This window comes from Bison bison, unplaced genomic scaffold, assembly GCF_000754665.1.
Source record: "Bison bison bison isolate TAMUID 2011002044 unplaced genomic scaffold, Bison_UMD1.0 scf7180017864135, whole genome shotgun sequence".
NCBI classification, from domain to species: domain Eukaryota; kingdom Metazoa; phylum Chordata; class Mammalia; order Artiodactyla; family Bovidae; genus Bison; species Bison bison.
Window position 1 is genome coordinate 1358927 of NW_011494707.1, and position 15456 is coordinate 1374382.

General features: G+C 34.7%; 1 protein-coding gene across 1 annotated transcript in view; it reads left to right on the forward strand.

Moving 5' to 3' along the window:
* The window catches only part of KPNA4 (karyopherin alpha 4 (importin alpha 3)), a 32922-nt gene that overhangs the window by 8657 nt on the left and 8809 nt on the right, over window positions 1-15456 (forward strand). The window contains exons 8-13 of the mRNA XM_010839840.1: window positions 840-1009; window positions 1115-1159; window positions 3806-3937; window positions 7312-7440; window positions 10507-10611; window positions 13490-13561. Coding sequence (XP_010838142.1) covers window positions 840-1009; window positions 1115-1159; window positions 3806-3937; window positions 7312-7440; window positions 10507-10611; window positions 13490-13561 — 653 coding nt within the window. The remainder of the gene's footprint in view (window positions 1-839; window positions 1010-1114; window positions 1160-3805; window positions 3938-7311; window positions 7441-10506; window positions 10612-13489; window positions 13562-15456) is intronic.

Below are 15456 nucleotides of genomic sequence, written 5' to 3' on the forward strand. Positions count from 1 at the left end.
GTATTGTGTACCATTATATTAAAAGTTATTTTGCCACAGATTTTTTTTTTTGCATGGAAGTAATCAGCCTTGCTCTGATAAAGCTCTTCTTTATTACCCTTTTGGGGGCCAAGATGGAAGGTGAAGTATGGTTAGTGCCCCACAGTTGTGAGTTTTCAAATGGGCAGGTTTCCCTATGAACTGTTCTCGGCATACAATATATTGCTGTTAGGAATGCTATCGTTTGTATATCCAGAGTCTCTTACTTTATATCAAATTTTAGATTTATAACTTTTAATACCACATCTTGATCTCTGGTTTTTAATTCTAGTGACATTATATAATAAATGGATACAAAAAGAGCAAATATTTTATCTTCAAATGCTGTAGACATAGTTTACATAGTTTAAATATATAAAGTTAATATACTCTCTGTGCTTTGACGTTCAGGTCATCAGTATAAATTCTAGATATTTTTCTCTGTAATGGTATTCCCATATTTCTTTTTATAACATGAAGGTTTTTTAGAGTACCATTGAGAGAGAAGACAAAAAGCAACAATTCTCTGTTCACAAAGTACTTGAAAACCTTATTTAGGCTTCTGGCATTTAGATGCCATAAAAACATTTTATAGGTGAGCAGCATATAAACCTGAATACATGAATAATGTGCAAAGGAAGTCTTAGTACCTTATGTTACATCTCTTGGCTCAAAGACCTAAAATGTGAGCTAGGTTATTATTGTCTAAAACTGCTGCATATATCAAAATATATGGTTCAAGTACAATAAGCAGCATATTGAACCCAGTGCTTTATGTTTTCTGAATTACTTATTGTATTAATAAATCTTCCTTCCTACAGGTGATGGGCCACAGTGTAGAGATTATGTCATAAGTCTTGGAGTTGTGAAACCTTTACTTTCCTTCATAAGTCCATCTATTCCTATAACATTCTTAAGAAATGTTACTTGGGTTATGGTCAACCTATGTCGCCACAAAGACCCACCACCCCCAATGGAAACCATTCAGGAGGTAACAAGTGTTTTTTGTATTTTTTTAAAAAACTAAAGTAGATATTATTATGTGTATATTTTTATCTATGTATATTTTAAAATCTATATATTTCTCCCTCTTTAGATTCTTCCAGCTCTTTGTGTTTTAATTCACCACACAGACGTAAATGTGAGTAAATGCTTTCCATCATATATTTTTATGTGTATATATATTTAAGGCTTCACCCTAGTTCAAGAGCTGTTATACATAGTTTGGTATTTTTGTATTTACTCTGTGTTTACCCATATCACAAAATGTAAATTTCAAGTGAAATCAAGCCTTTTATTTTGGTCTGGGCAGTAATGTGTGTGCATATATTATGTATTTTTTTTTGCGAAAACTGACATTAGAAGTTGTTAAAGTTGCCAGTTAGTAAGCTCTCACTAAGATTATAGCTTTGACTGTTCATAATCTTTTTATGGAAGCTCATTCTGACAGCTGGCCCGTGAGAGAACACATACGCCTAGTGGTATTATTTTTTGAAAGGTAAAAAAAGTGTGTGTGCCTTTATGCGTGCATTTGCATTCATGTACCATTCTTACACCAGACCATAAACGTCAGTTGCTCTTTAATTTCATTATTACTCTGTTAATTCATTTATAGTGACTTTGCTAATGGCCTCACTTGGTATAAAGATAATTCTTGAGTATCCAAACAACAGGGGAAAAAAAATCAGTGCAAACTAGATTTTAAACATAATAAATATATCCTACTCATTCTTTCTAACACAGCAATGGAAAAAGCAACTCAGGAAGAATGAATGAGTAGGAAACAGATCTAACTGCTTATAAAGTCAGTCTAGCCTTCCTGTGTTAGAGGAGCTAGAAATGTTATGGGTAAAAGGAAATCACATGAACAAAATGCATAGCAACCATCAGAAACGTGTAGTTTTTAAAAACACAGTTTGGTATGATCAGTGTGTGACAAACTGCTTCATTTCTTCAGTTTCTTAGGTAGTAATACCTTTTTACCAAGATCTCTCTAAAGATATGGAACAACTTAAACTTCAAATTATACTACGTTAAGTTAGAATTATATCATGTGTTTGACATTCATAGAGGAACATGATCTTTGCTCTAAAGATATTTTTAATAGCTCCAAATAGTCTAAGCTCTTTAAAAGCAAACAGAAAACACACGTAAGCAAATTTTGGTTTTGGCTTCTTATAGTCAAATTTTTCATATTTTATTTTAAAAGATTTCCAAGAAAGATTAATCTCAAAGTTTGTAAGTCTACTGGAAAAAACAGATATCTTGGTTGACCTTATTTTCAGAGCTGTATTGTGTTCTTTCCACTTGTTTAACCCAATCCATTTGAGATTGTAACTCCATTTTTCTTACTCTTGATGTTATCTTGAATTTCCTAAACCAGTTCGCATTGTTCTTTTTTTACTAGCATTAGTAATATTGTTTGCTAAATAATAATGTTTACTAAAATTAAAATCTTCTTTGGTTAACACTTAGGAGCAAGTTCTTAAATCAGGCCATCAAAGTAAAAATAACTAAAATAACGAAACTGTTTCCACAAACCATAAGTGAAATATTGAAATTACACGAGAGTTGTAATTAGTAAACTTATCCATAGACTTAACTTTGCTGACACAAAAAGTGCATATGAAGTTACTTTTGTGAGTTGAAATTTAGTTGTCTCACTTGTTTTGATACTTCCTTATGTGTGTGAATTTTTTCATTCAATGTCTTCTTTTTACATTAAAAAATATCCATAGTTCTTTCTTGAATTTCTGAAAGGAAAAATGACAAAGTGCTGTTTTCTTCTGGGGGCTTCTTGGATGTTATAAATATACCATTGATTTAGAATGTAAAGGTTCATAGAGTTCATATTCTAGAAAGGCTTTGAAAGTAAAGTTTCAAACATAATTATTTATTACTGTATCTTTGTCAATAATTGCATTATTTAGCAGCTTAACAGTTGTTTTTCATACTTTGTTTTGCCATAACTTCTAATTAGGACTTAACATACAAAGATGAAACACAGTGGCCTTTTGTACTTTGAAATATAATCATAATAAGTTAATTACATGAGCTTTTTTAAAAAAGTAGTTTTGGCAGCTGATGTAAATTATAGTTTGGTTGGTTGGTTCATTGTTTTGTTTTTTTAAACTAGAACATGTTTTTTGATTATAGATCTCATAGGCTGACTGTGGTTACTTTTAATGTCTTTATCTGTAGCTGTGGGAGACTTCTGGGAAATTGCCTCTGGTTTTACAAAGTAAAGCAAACTGGTTGGAAAAGATGAAAGTACTATAACCCTAATACTGGAGTGTTGGCTTTAGACCAGCCAGCGTGGTACTGATGTGAGAACACCTTGAGTATATTCACCTACCCCAGATATTTTTAAGGTGGATACATATACATATAATGTTGGATACATATACTCTTTCCAACTGTATACATTTATCACAATGTCCTTGGGCCTATTATCCCTCCATCTGAGCATTGGGAAAGAGAATGTCTTTTTCTCATATTTTATGTGCTACATAGTATATTTGTATCTTTGTGATTGAGGAGTGGCTATCAGTGATTGGGATCATAATTAACCTAAATACCTAACTATGACTGGAACATGAACATACTTGATACAGACATTCATAGTTGACGGTGCTTAGTATAATAGAGAAGGCTAACATTCCAGTGATTTTAAGTGAGAGCAAACAAGAAAGAAGATGGTAGAACAATCAGAGGTTAGTCCATATGGTTAACATTTTTTGAAATGAGAAAATATTCAAGGATTATTTTAATTGTTTTTATTCATTAGATATTGGTAGATACAGTCTGGGCCCTCTCTTACCTTACTGATGCTGGCAACGAACAGATACAGATGGTAATAGACTCTGGAATAGTCCCTCATTTGGTTCCTCTTCTCAGCCACCAGGAAGTTAAAGTGCAGGTGAGTTTTATATTAATAACATGCTACTATCTGCTTTAAACATGACATTCGAATATGGATAATATCAATAGTTTAAAGTATTTTTTAGTCTAATAATAATATATCTGTGATGGAAAAGAGTGAATTATTATATCCCCATTTTAAAGAAGGAGACAATGAGGTATGATTACTACAAGAATATCCCTTTTCCTTCAGAAAAAAAAGCCAAGTTGACTTCTTTGTAAATTACTGATCTCTAACGTAGAGCAGGGCAGTTCTTAAAGCAACTTGGGTAGCATCTGAAACAAGTATTGATGATTTTATGTTTCCTACTTTCCCTGTTTTTCTTCTTTTACTCTCCTACTCTTTTTTTCCCCTACAGCTGTCCTTTTTTACTCTTCTTCACTGCACCTGGCAAGTTTAGTTAATGCTCAGCGTCACTGGCACTGTGATAAAGGCTCTGTACTGAAATGTGCTGCTTAGGGGCTTCCTAACTTGTATTCTTCCAGTTATGTAAAATCGTTTTCTTTGATTTTTGTTTTATTGTATTATTTTAAAATCCTTCCATAGAAATATCCCAAATAACCTGCATCTAGAAAAAGCTAATAAAGAGAAGGTGAGACGTTCACACAGTTTTAAGCAATAACTGTCAAACAACGGTGGTAAAGGGAGGTGCAGCAAGATCTCCCTGTCCTTCAGAGGTAAATAGGGTGCTTTAATCATAGAATGACAAAGAACCTATAAACTACAATAATAGCATAAGGAAAACTGTTAACCAGATTCACTTTATCAACTTTGGCCAGATGATAAAATCAGGTGTGTGAAGCTTAAAGAAAAAAATTGGTTTCCCTTGCCCAACTTTTAGAATTTGTTTCAATAAATCTGCTATATTTCCTTGAAATCTGGGCTTTAAAAAGCTCTTCATATGCTATCAAAATGAAAACCCATCTCTAAAATTTAAAGCACTTTAAAGAAAAGAAGGAACACTTAGCTAAATTCACAAATAATTGATTAATAGAATACTTTGTCATTTAGGGGTATTTGTAGTCTATTTTAAATATTCCTACTAAATTCTTATCATGAAGTTTGCATTTCTTAAATGTGGTATTTATGTCTTGGTATAGGTTTTTGGTTTGCATTTTGTTTTTTTTTCTGAATGCATCTTCACTTTTAATACTGGACTTTGAGAAAATAGCGCTTAGACTTTTACTTTAGCCAGCTCTCAGAGAAATTTAATGTTCTATACCTTACCTGATTACTAATACAGATTTTGTAAAACTTTTTTAATTTTTCATGCCATAAATTTGACATGTAGAAAGAATAATGTAATGAACTATGTAGGTTTCCTGTATATTTCTACTTCCCCTCCAGATTACTTTGACACAAATCCCAGATATTGTATAATTTCATACAGCTTGCATCTGTAAGAAGTAAGCCTATTTTTTAACATTCACAGTACTGTTAAGAGCACTTTAGAAATAATCATTCAAATCCAATCAGTATCTGAATTTTACTTTTTGCCTCTTTTTTTCCCCACAACTTGACCAAATCAGTAGGTCTTCAAACAAGGTCAGCACATTACATTTAGTAGCCATGCCCTTACGTTTCTGTTACTCTTCCTTTATTCTTTCCCTTATTAAATTTATTTGTTGAAGAAACTGCTGCTAAGCTGCTAAGTCACGTCAGTCGTGTCCAACTCTGTGCGACCCCATAGATGGCAGCCCACCAGGCTCCCCCGTCCCTGGGATTCTCCAGGCAAGAACACTGGAGTGGGTTGCCATTTCCTTCTCCAATGCATGAAAGTGAAAAGGGAAAGTGAAGTCGCTCAGTCGCGTTCGACTCTTCGCGACCCCATGGACTGCAGCCCACCAGGCTCCTCCATCCACGGGATTTTCCAGGCAAGAGTACTGGAGTGGGTCGCCAGTGCATTCTCCAGTTGAAGAAACTGGCTCACTACAAAACATTTTTGAAAGAAATTAAATAAGACCTAAATAAGTAGAAAGATACCTATGTTTGTGGATTGAAAGATTCAGTATTAGGGTGGTAATGGTCCCCCAAATTATCTACAGATTAAATGCAGTTCTTGTTAAAATCGATATTGAAAATACAGTGGACCCAGAAATAGCCAAAACAGTCTTGAAAAAGGAGTCAAGTTGGGGGACTTCTCACTTAAAACCTGACTACAAAGCTAGAGAAAACAAAATTGTGATTCTAGTATAAGGATAGACATACAGATCAATGAAATAGAATCAAGAGTCCAGAAAGAAACTCATATATTTGTGATCAATTGATTTTCAACAAGGGTGCCAAGAAAATTCAGTGAGCAAAAACAGTCTTTTCAACAAGTGGTTCTGAGGCTACTGGATATCCATATATATAAAGGAATGAAGTTGGATCCCTATTTCACACTATATTTTTAAAAAATAAACTCAAAAATGAATCACAGCTATTATTAAATGAAAACAGATATTATGAAACATCTGGAAATATAAACCTCTTACAAGGCATAAATCTTCATAACCTTGAATTAGGCAGTAGTTTCTTAGATTTGACACTGTTAGAAGCCAAAGAAAAAATGCCCCCCCGCCCCCCAAATTAGACTTCCAAAATTTAAAACTTCTAAAGAGACCATCAAGAAAGTGAAGAGACAACCCACACAATGGAAGGGGATATTCACAGATCATATATGAAATAGGATTTGTGTCTAGAATACATAAAAAACTCTTAAAACTCAACAAAAAATGGCAGCCCAATTCTAAATGGTTTTTAAAAAGTAATGTTTTCCAAAGAAGACATACAGATGGTCAGTAAGCACATAAGATGTTCAACATCATTAGTCACTAAGGTAATGTAAATCAAAGCCACAGTGAAGTACTACTTTATACGCACCAGGATTGCTATAATCCAAAAGACAGTAACGTGTTGGCAAGAATGTAAAGAAAATATGATCCTTGTACATTACTGGTAAGAATGTAAAATGGTATAGCCTCTTTGGAATGTAATTTGACAGTACCTGGAAAAGTTAGACAGTTATTATATGACCCAGAAATTCCACACCCAGGTGTATGCCCAAGAAAACTGAAAACGTGTTCACACAAAACTTCTGTATTATCTTATTTTCTTTATGGTCATAATTATTATCTAAAGTTATCCTTCATACTTACTTGTTTATTGACCATTTACTCTTACAGTAATGGAGGCTCCCTAAGAACTGAGGTTGTATCTGACCTATTCACTCCTCTGTTTCTAAATCAGTGTCTGACACAACTTGCTCAAAAATACAGATTGCCATGAATGAATGAACATATTTCTCATAGCCTGCCTAATACACCTTTGTGTATAATGAGTGATTCCTGTAGAACAGCATCATCTTATTAAATATTTTTATGTTTCAGACAGCAGCACTTCGAGCTGTAGGCAATATTGTTACTGGAACTGATGAGCAAACACAAGTAGTTTTAAACTGTGATGCTCTTTCACACTTCCCTGCACTTCTGACACATCCCAAAGAGAAAATTAATAAAGTAAGTATTTTTAAATACTGTTTAATAAATAGCATGTGAAGAAGTCATTTTCATTTATGAAATTACATGGTTGAGTATCTTTAATATTTATTGTTAATATAAGCTGTCATTTAGACATTACGAGAAACTAAGATATTTTACTCTTTATGATATGGACTGGTACATGATTTTCCATTTTTACAATAAACCAGTTGCAAACAGTGCAAACTTGGCTCTCCTGGAAATGATGAAATAGAGATAATTGGGTGTTAAATGTTGTATGATTAGAAAATTTTAATATCTAAGTAATCTTAAGTTTAATATTTTTTAACTGATAGTGTGTGTATGTGCGTGTGCATGTGTGTGTGCTTGTGGAGGCTATGAAAAGGGGGCACTGACTGGTGATGCTGATACTGGAGTGCATCTGAGGCTGAGGGAAGTGCATGGGTTGTTGATTACAACATTGCCTATGATTATAGCCCAGGAGCAGCTCACCTAAGTAGCCTAGCACCTTAAAATCTCTGACAGGTTCACTGAATGTGATCCTGTGATCTGATCCAAAAGAGCCTTCTGCACATTAGGAGTAAAATTTGTTTACTAGTTTTTTAAAAGAGAGAAAATGTTTCCTTTAGTAAATTGATATGTTTAATAGATTTATTAAGTTTATAAATTATAGTAATATCCTACATAGGACACTAGGCAGATATTTTGTCTCATTTCTTTTTTTTTTTTTTGTCTCATTTCTTTCTGTGTTTTCAAGTTGCTTTTATTTTCTATGAGGAAAAGCGATTTGTAATCCTTTTGGTAGCAGTAGCACCATTGTGGTATAAAGGGTAGCATAAAAAGATCATTGAGGTAGATCATTAAAGCCGTTGAACATCTGATTCTGTTTTATCTTTGAGAGAGGTGGTGCAGTGAATGAATATTACAAATAAGTGTACAAAAACAATCCGTTGTTTCATTTTTGTGTGTTTTCATCATCATGAATAATTGAGATACTCATCCATTTTGGCTAGGTCTCTTGATCAGAATAGAAGAGGGAATAAATAAAATTTGTGTTTGTATTCAGTTCAGTTCAGTCGCTCAGTCGTGTCTGACTCTTTACGACCCCATGAACTGTAGCATGCCAGGCCTCCCTGTCCATCATCAACTCCTGGAGCCTACTCAAACTCATGTCCATTGAGTCGGTGATGCCATCCATCCATCTCATCGTCTGTTGTCCCCTTTTTCTCCTGCCTTCAATCCAGCATCAGGGTCTTTTCAAATTAGTCAGTTCTTTGCATCAGGTGGCCAGAGTATTGAAGTTCCAGCTTCAGCATCAGTCCTTCCAATAAATATTCAGGATTGATTTCCTTTAGGATGAACTGGTTGGATCTCCTTGCAGTCCAAGGGGCTCTCAAGAGTCTTCTCCAACACCACAGTTCAAAAGTATCAGTTCTTCAGCGCTCAGCTTTCTTTATAGTCCAACTCTCACATCCATACATGACTTCTGGAAAAACCGTAGCTTTGACTAGACAGACCTTTGTCAGCAAAGTAATGTCTCTGATTTTTAATATGCTGTCTAGGTTGGTCATAGCTTTTCTTCTAAGGAGCAAGTGTCTTTTAATTTCATGGCTGCATTCACCACCTGCAGTGATTTTAGAGCCCCAAAAAACAAAGTCTGTCACTGTTTCCCCAGCTACTTGCCATGAAGTGCAGGGACCAGATGCCATGATCTTAGTTTTTTGAACGTTGAGTTTTAAGCCAACTTTTTCACTCTCCTCTTTCACTTTCATCAAGAGGCTCTTTAGTTCTTCTTCACTTTCTGTCTTAAGGGTGGTATCTTCTGCGTATCTGAGGTTATTGATATTTCTCCCATCAATATTGATTCCAGCTTGTGCTTCATCCAGTCCAGCATTTCTCATGATGTACTCTGCATATAAGTTAAATAAGCAGGGTGACAATATTCAGCCTTGATGTACTCCTTTCCCGATTTGGAACCAGTCTGTTGTTCCATGTCCAGTTCTAACTGTTGCTTTTTGACCTGCATACAGATTCCTCAGGAGGCAGGTCAAGTGGTCTGGTATTCCCATCTCTTTCAGAATTTTCCAGTTTGTTTTGATCCACACAGTCAATGGAGAAGGCAATGGCACCCCACTCCAGTACTCTTGCCTAGAAAGTCCCATGGACAGAGGAGCCTGGGGGCTGCAGTCCATGGGGTCGCTAAGAGTCGGACATGACTGAGCGACTTCACTTTCACTTTTCACTTTCATGCATTGGAGAAGGAAATGGCAACCCACTCCAGTGTTCTTGCCTGGAGAATCCCAGGGACGGGGGAGCCTGGTGGGCTGCCATCTATGGGGTCGCACAGAGTTGGACACGACTGAAGCGACTTAGCAGCAGCAGCAGCACAAAGTCAAAGGCTTTGGCATAGTCAATAAAGCAGAAATAGATGTTTTTTTCTGGAACTCTCTTGCTTTTTTGATGATCTGGCGGATGTTGGCAATTTGATCTCTGGTTCCTCTGCCTTTTCTAAAACTAGCTTGAACATCTGGAAGTTCACAGTTCACGTACTGTTGAAGCCTGGCTTGGAGAATTTAGAGCATTACTTTACTAGCATGTGAGATGAGTGCAATTGCGTGGTAGTTTGAGCATTCTTTGGCATTGCCTTTCTTTGGGATTATATTGAAAACTGACCTTTTCCAGTCCTGTGGCTGCTGCTGAATTTTCCAAATTTGCTGGCATACCGAGTGCAGCACTTTCACAGCATCATCTTTTAGGATTTGAAATAGCTCAATTGGAATTCCATCACCTCTGCTGGGTTGTTACAGTTCATCAATTTCTTAGTATTTGTTCAGCCAAGCTTCTTTATAGTCTTAGTGCTTGGAACATTTTCAAGAAGTTTTTAGAAGGTTAGTTTATTTCATTAGCAATTTGTCCAAGGAAAAATACAGAAAAGGGGACAGGGAAATACAGATGCTGAAATTTTTTATTATGAAACTCATTCCATAGTAAAAATCATTTGGTCATGGTAGTGAATGCTTTTTCCTACTTCAGCTGCAGATTTTATTTTTCAGTAAGAAATATTAAAGGAGTTTTTTTCTACAGGAAGCAGTGTGGTTCCTCTCTAACATCACTGCAGGAAATCAGCAGCAGGTTCAGGCAGTAATTGATGCCAATCTTGTACCAATGATAATACACCTTTTGGATAAGGTAAGAAAGTCATCTTGTTAGTATCTGTGTAAGAGGAGAAGAACTTAATATAACTAATTGTGTGTATATATATTTTTTTGTTTAATTAGAATTGATACAGTGGCATGAGTAGTACAGTAAAGTAGTATTAATATTAAAACTTACAAGCAATTTTTATATACATGAAACATTTCTTTTTAGAAACCACTGCCCTTTTTCTTATTCTTTTATCAAAATTACCATTATCTTAGAATTTATTAAAAATCATATATGCTTGAATATTGTTCCATGCACTTTACATATATTACCTTATTTAATGCTGTAACTCTATAAGGTCAAGAATTATTCGCATTTGACAGATGAAGAAACTCTAGTGTAGACAAATAAACTGCCCAAGATCAAACAGCAAGTAATTGTGCTATTTAGTCATATGCCATGTCATCACATGCTTACATTAACTTTTGGGAAGGACACAATTTAAAATGTCACAATCAAAAAATAAAATGTCACAATCACAGCATGCGGGTTTTTTCCTGAACACTGATCTGTTCATTAAAGAGAAGTTATCTCTATCCTCTTTTCCTCCATGTTTCTTACAAACTGCTAGATTGGGTTCAGTTTTTAGGGAAAAATATTTAATGCTCTAATGATTCACATGGGGAGATACATTCTGTTTATCCTACATTTAGTGATAATTTAGATTGATAAGTGAGCTCAAGTGTTACCAGACTGTTCCACCCATTATTATAATGTTATTCATCATTCTTTCACATAGTGGTTTTTAAGCAGTCATGATGAACAGTACCTAGATCTCTTATTTTACTAGGAACTGCAAAATGATGACTTTGTAATTGTGTCATTCTTTATGTATTAGGCGTGATTCTTCAGTAAAGAAGATTAAAGAGCGTTTCCTTATCAGCTGTTTGTTTACTCTTAAATATATTTCATATATTAAAAGCAAGATAAATGTTTGATTCCTGCTTATTATCATTCAGTTTTTAGAATGACATGGTTCCCTAACAACCTCAAAAGGAGACTAGTGCGAAGTTTTCAGTGTCATTAGGAAATTACAGATTTACATACATCTATTTTTATTAAAAGTTTCAGTCCTTTGTAGTTATTCTTTCTGACACTCAGGTTGTCCCTGACCAGTGGGAACCTCTTTTAAGTTTGGTGCCTGTCTTTTTAACATCACCCGATGTTTGTTGAGAGCTTCCTACCTTTTGGATATGACATGATTCTTGGGCGCTTTTTTTTGGTATATTTTCTGACCTAGACCTAGAATTAACTATTTTCAGGGTGTCTTGCTTCCTTTTTGTAGCAAGTGGTATTTAAAGGTCATAGTTCAGATACTAAGGATGATCATTGCTACAAGATTGTCATGATATCTATCTAGGCTTGAATGAATAAAATAGGAAGTAAATTTTTTTGTTTTTTTTTAAGAAAATGAAAGATATACATATTGTAATTTTTGTAAACATGAGAATTCATAAAAAATTGTGAATGAAAGAAAGCTATCAGATATCACTAAGATAACTTTTTTATTTTCACTTATTTGATTTTGTATTTTTGTCTCGTCTATGGTGGAAATCTTTCTGTAGACACAGTTACTTGACATATATTGAGGTATATAATATAAAATCTGTCAAAATAACAAGACCACATTGATGCTAATAACATCACTACTCCACTTTTGGGATTTCCTTGAGGATTTTTTTTCTTCAGGATATATTCCATCAATGATGTACTTAAAAATAATGTCACTTGAAATAATTTCTATATGTGTAGTTAAGCCACCAGCTTCATATACAGTTTTTTGTTTCTGTGTTTTCTTTTATTTGGGGAAATTGCTTCAGTTTTGGGGTTTTATTTTTCTTTATTTTTGCGCATGCCAAGAGGCTTATGGTTTCTTAGTTCCTCATTCAGACCCTCAGTAATGAGAGTCTGGAGACCTAACCATTGGACTGCTAAAAAATTCCCTTTTTTATTTTGTTTTTGGTTATGTAAAGCATTTATAGTTTCCAAGTGAAAAATAAGTACCTTGTTTTCAAGGTAATACACAAAGGTCTAACTTCTGTCTTTGTCTGTTCTTCCCTACTCTTTCCCTTAATTTTTGGGTTATTCTAATATTGTTTCTTCTTTAAATATAAGCAAATGTCTATGTAAGGTTTTTTCCGCGTGCCAGGTTACATTTAGGATCACTGGATCCACAAATAGACATAGATATAAATTTGCTATATAATGCCCATTTATTGCAAGTAAGGTTGTGTACTGTTTTACACTCCTACCAGTCTTACTGACAGATACTTGGGTTTTCTCAATCTGATAAGTAAAAGTAGATGTCCTACTGCAGCTTTTTTTTTTGAAGTATGGTTGATTTACAGTGTTCAGTATTAATCCATTGTGGTTTTTTAAATTTTCTTGGTTAACTCTCAAAGGTGAGATTATTAAATCAAATATATGACTTTTTAAATTTATTTTTTAATTTGTATGAGAGTAACCTTTATAAGAGTAGTCTTTATCAGTCTCATTAATCATGGGTATTTTTATTTTTAAAACTATGTGTTTAAAAAGATACTTTATTTCACCTTGACATTTCTTTGACTAAAGTAAAATTGTAACTTCCTTATTTTTTTTAACTGATTTTCCTGTATTTTATCATTGACTTCATTTGATATTATGAACAGCAATATCAAGTCAGTTTGTTGTTGGGAAAGTTCACAAAATAGAATCTCCATTTGTTTAGGGTAAATTGGGTTCAAAGCCTTATTTTTATTATATGGATACATAAAGGCTAGAAGAAAACCAGGGGGAGTATGCAGTTGAAAAATCATTTCAGGAAACACCTTTTCCAGTTTATCTTATATTGCAGTTTATATCCTTTACTTTGCTTTTGTAGGGAGATTTTGGCACTCAGAAAGAAGCTGCGTGGGCCATAAGTAACTTAACAATTAGTGGAAGAAAGGATCAAGTAAGTTCAGCTCTTATGTATTTCTCAAAACTGATAAGTAATAGTACTAATAATTCTAAGGTTTGTATTTCAGTAAATCATAATTTAAGGTAATAGCAAGATAATAGACATCCTGTGATATATAAAAGTGTCACCTTGAATTCCTTTAGTTATATTTCATAAATGTGAAGTGTTCACTTTCCAGCTTCTTGGCCTACAAGAATTTTTCTAATCCAGGGTAAGATGAAGCACTTATTGTCAGCATTGTTTTTGTTTTTTAATGTTTTTTTGTTTTTTTAATGCCAGTTCCTGGACCAGGGACTGTACACCCGTGCCTGCTGCCTTGGCAGCACAGTCTTAACCTCTAGACTGCCAGGAAAGTCCCAGTCCCAGATACGTTTCACAGACAAGTAAAAAGGGGAAATTTGGAGCACATAATTGTCACAGATAAGCCATAGACTGAATCCACTCAAATATGAATATAGAGCAGAATATAAATATATTACATGGCAATAAGTAATATAAAGATGATAGAAAATTTTCAGATTTTATGGAACCACAGAATAGCAGATTGAGAGGTGGCCAGGTATATGACAGTGCTAAATATTAAAGCAAAGAAAGGATGCTGTCACACTGAACAATTGTAATTTAAAAAAAATTACCTGGCCTCTTAAATGACTTCATAATTTAATATTAAAGGAGAAAGGCTCTCTGAAGGAAGTACTCCTTATGGCAGAGAAATGTGTCACATGAAATGGGTTGATTCCTTCATTTTCACTTCAGTTTTTTTCTCTAAGTTTGTGAAAAACAAACGTACTGCATAAAAAGAAAAGGTTAATGTAGGCTAACGTAACATGGAGAAGGGAATTCCACTGGAGAAGGGAATAGCAAACCACTTCAGCATTCTTGTCTTGAGAACCCCATGAACAGTATGAAAAGGCTAAATGATAGGATACCAAAAGAGGAACTCCCCAGGTCGGTAGGTGCCCAATATACTACTGGAGATCAGTGGAGAAATAACTCCAGAAAGAATGAAGGGATGGAGCCAAAGCAAAAACAATACCCAGTTGTCGATGAGACTGGTGATAGAAGCAAGGTCCAATGTATAATAAGCAATATTGCATAGGAAGCTGGGATGTTAGCTCAGTCCATGAATCAAGGCAAATTAGAAGTAGTCAAATAGGAGATGGCAAGAGTGAACGTCAACATTCTAGGAATCGCGAACTAAAATGGACTGGAATGGGTGAATTTAACTCAGATGACCATTATATCTACTACTGTGGCAGGAATCCCTTAGAGGAAATGGAGTAGCCATCATGATCAACAAAACAGTCTGAAATGCAGTACTTGGATGCAATTTCAAAAACGACAGAATGATCTCTGTTCGTTTCCAAAGCCAACCATTCAGTATCACAGTAATCCAAGTCTATGCCCCAACCAGTAACGCTGAAGAAGCTGAAGTTGAACGGTTCTATGAAGACCTCCAAGACCTTTTAGAACTAACACCCCAAAAAGATGTCCTTTTCATTGTAGGGGACTGGAATGCAAAACTAGGAAGTCAGGAAACACCTGGGGTAACAGGCAGATTTGGCCTTGGAATACGGAATGAAGCAGGGCAAAGGCTAATAGAGTTTTGCCAAGAAAATGCACTGGTCATAGCAAACACCCTCTTCCAACAACACAAGAGAAGACTACATACGGATATCACCAGATTGTCAACACCAAAATCAGATTGATTATATTCTGTGCAGCCAAAGATGGAGAAGCTCTATATAGTCAGCAAAAACAAGACCGGGAGCTGACTGTGGCTCAGATCATAAACTCCTTATTGCCAAATTCAGACTTAAATTGAAGAAAGTAGGGAAAATCACTAGACCATTCAGATATGACCTAAATCAAATCCCTTATGATTATAC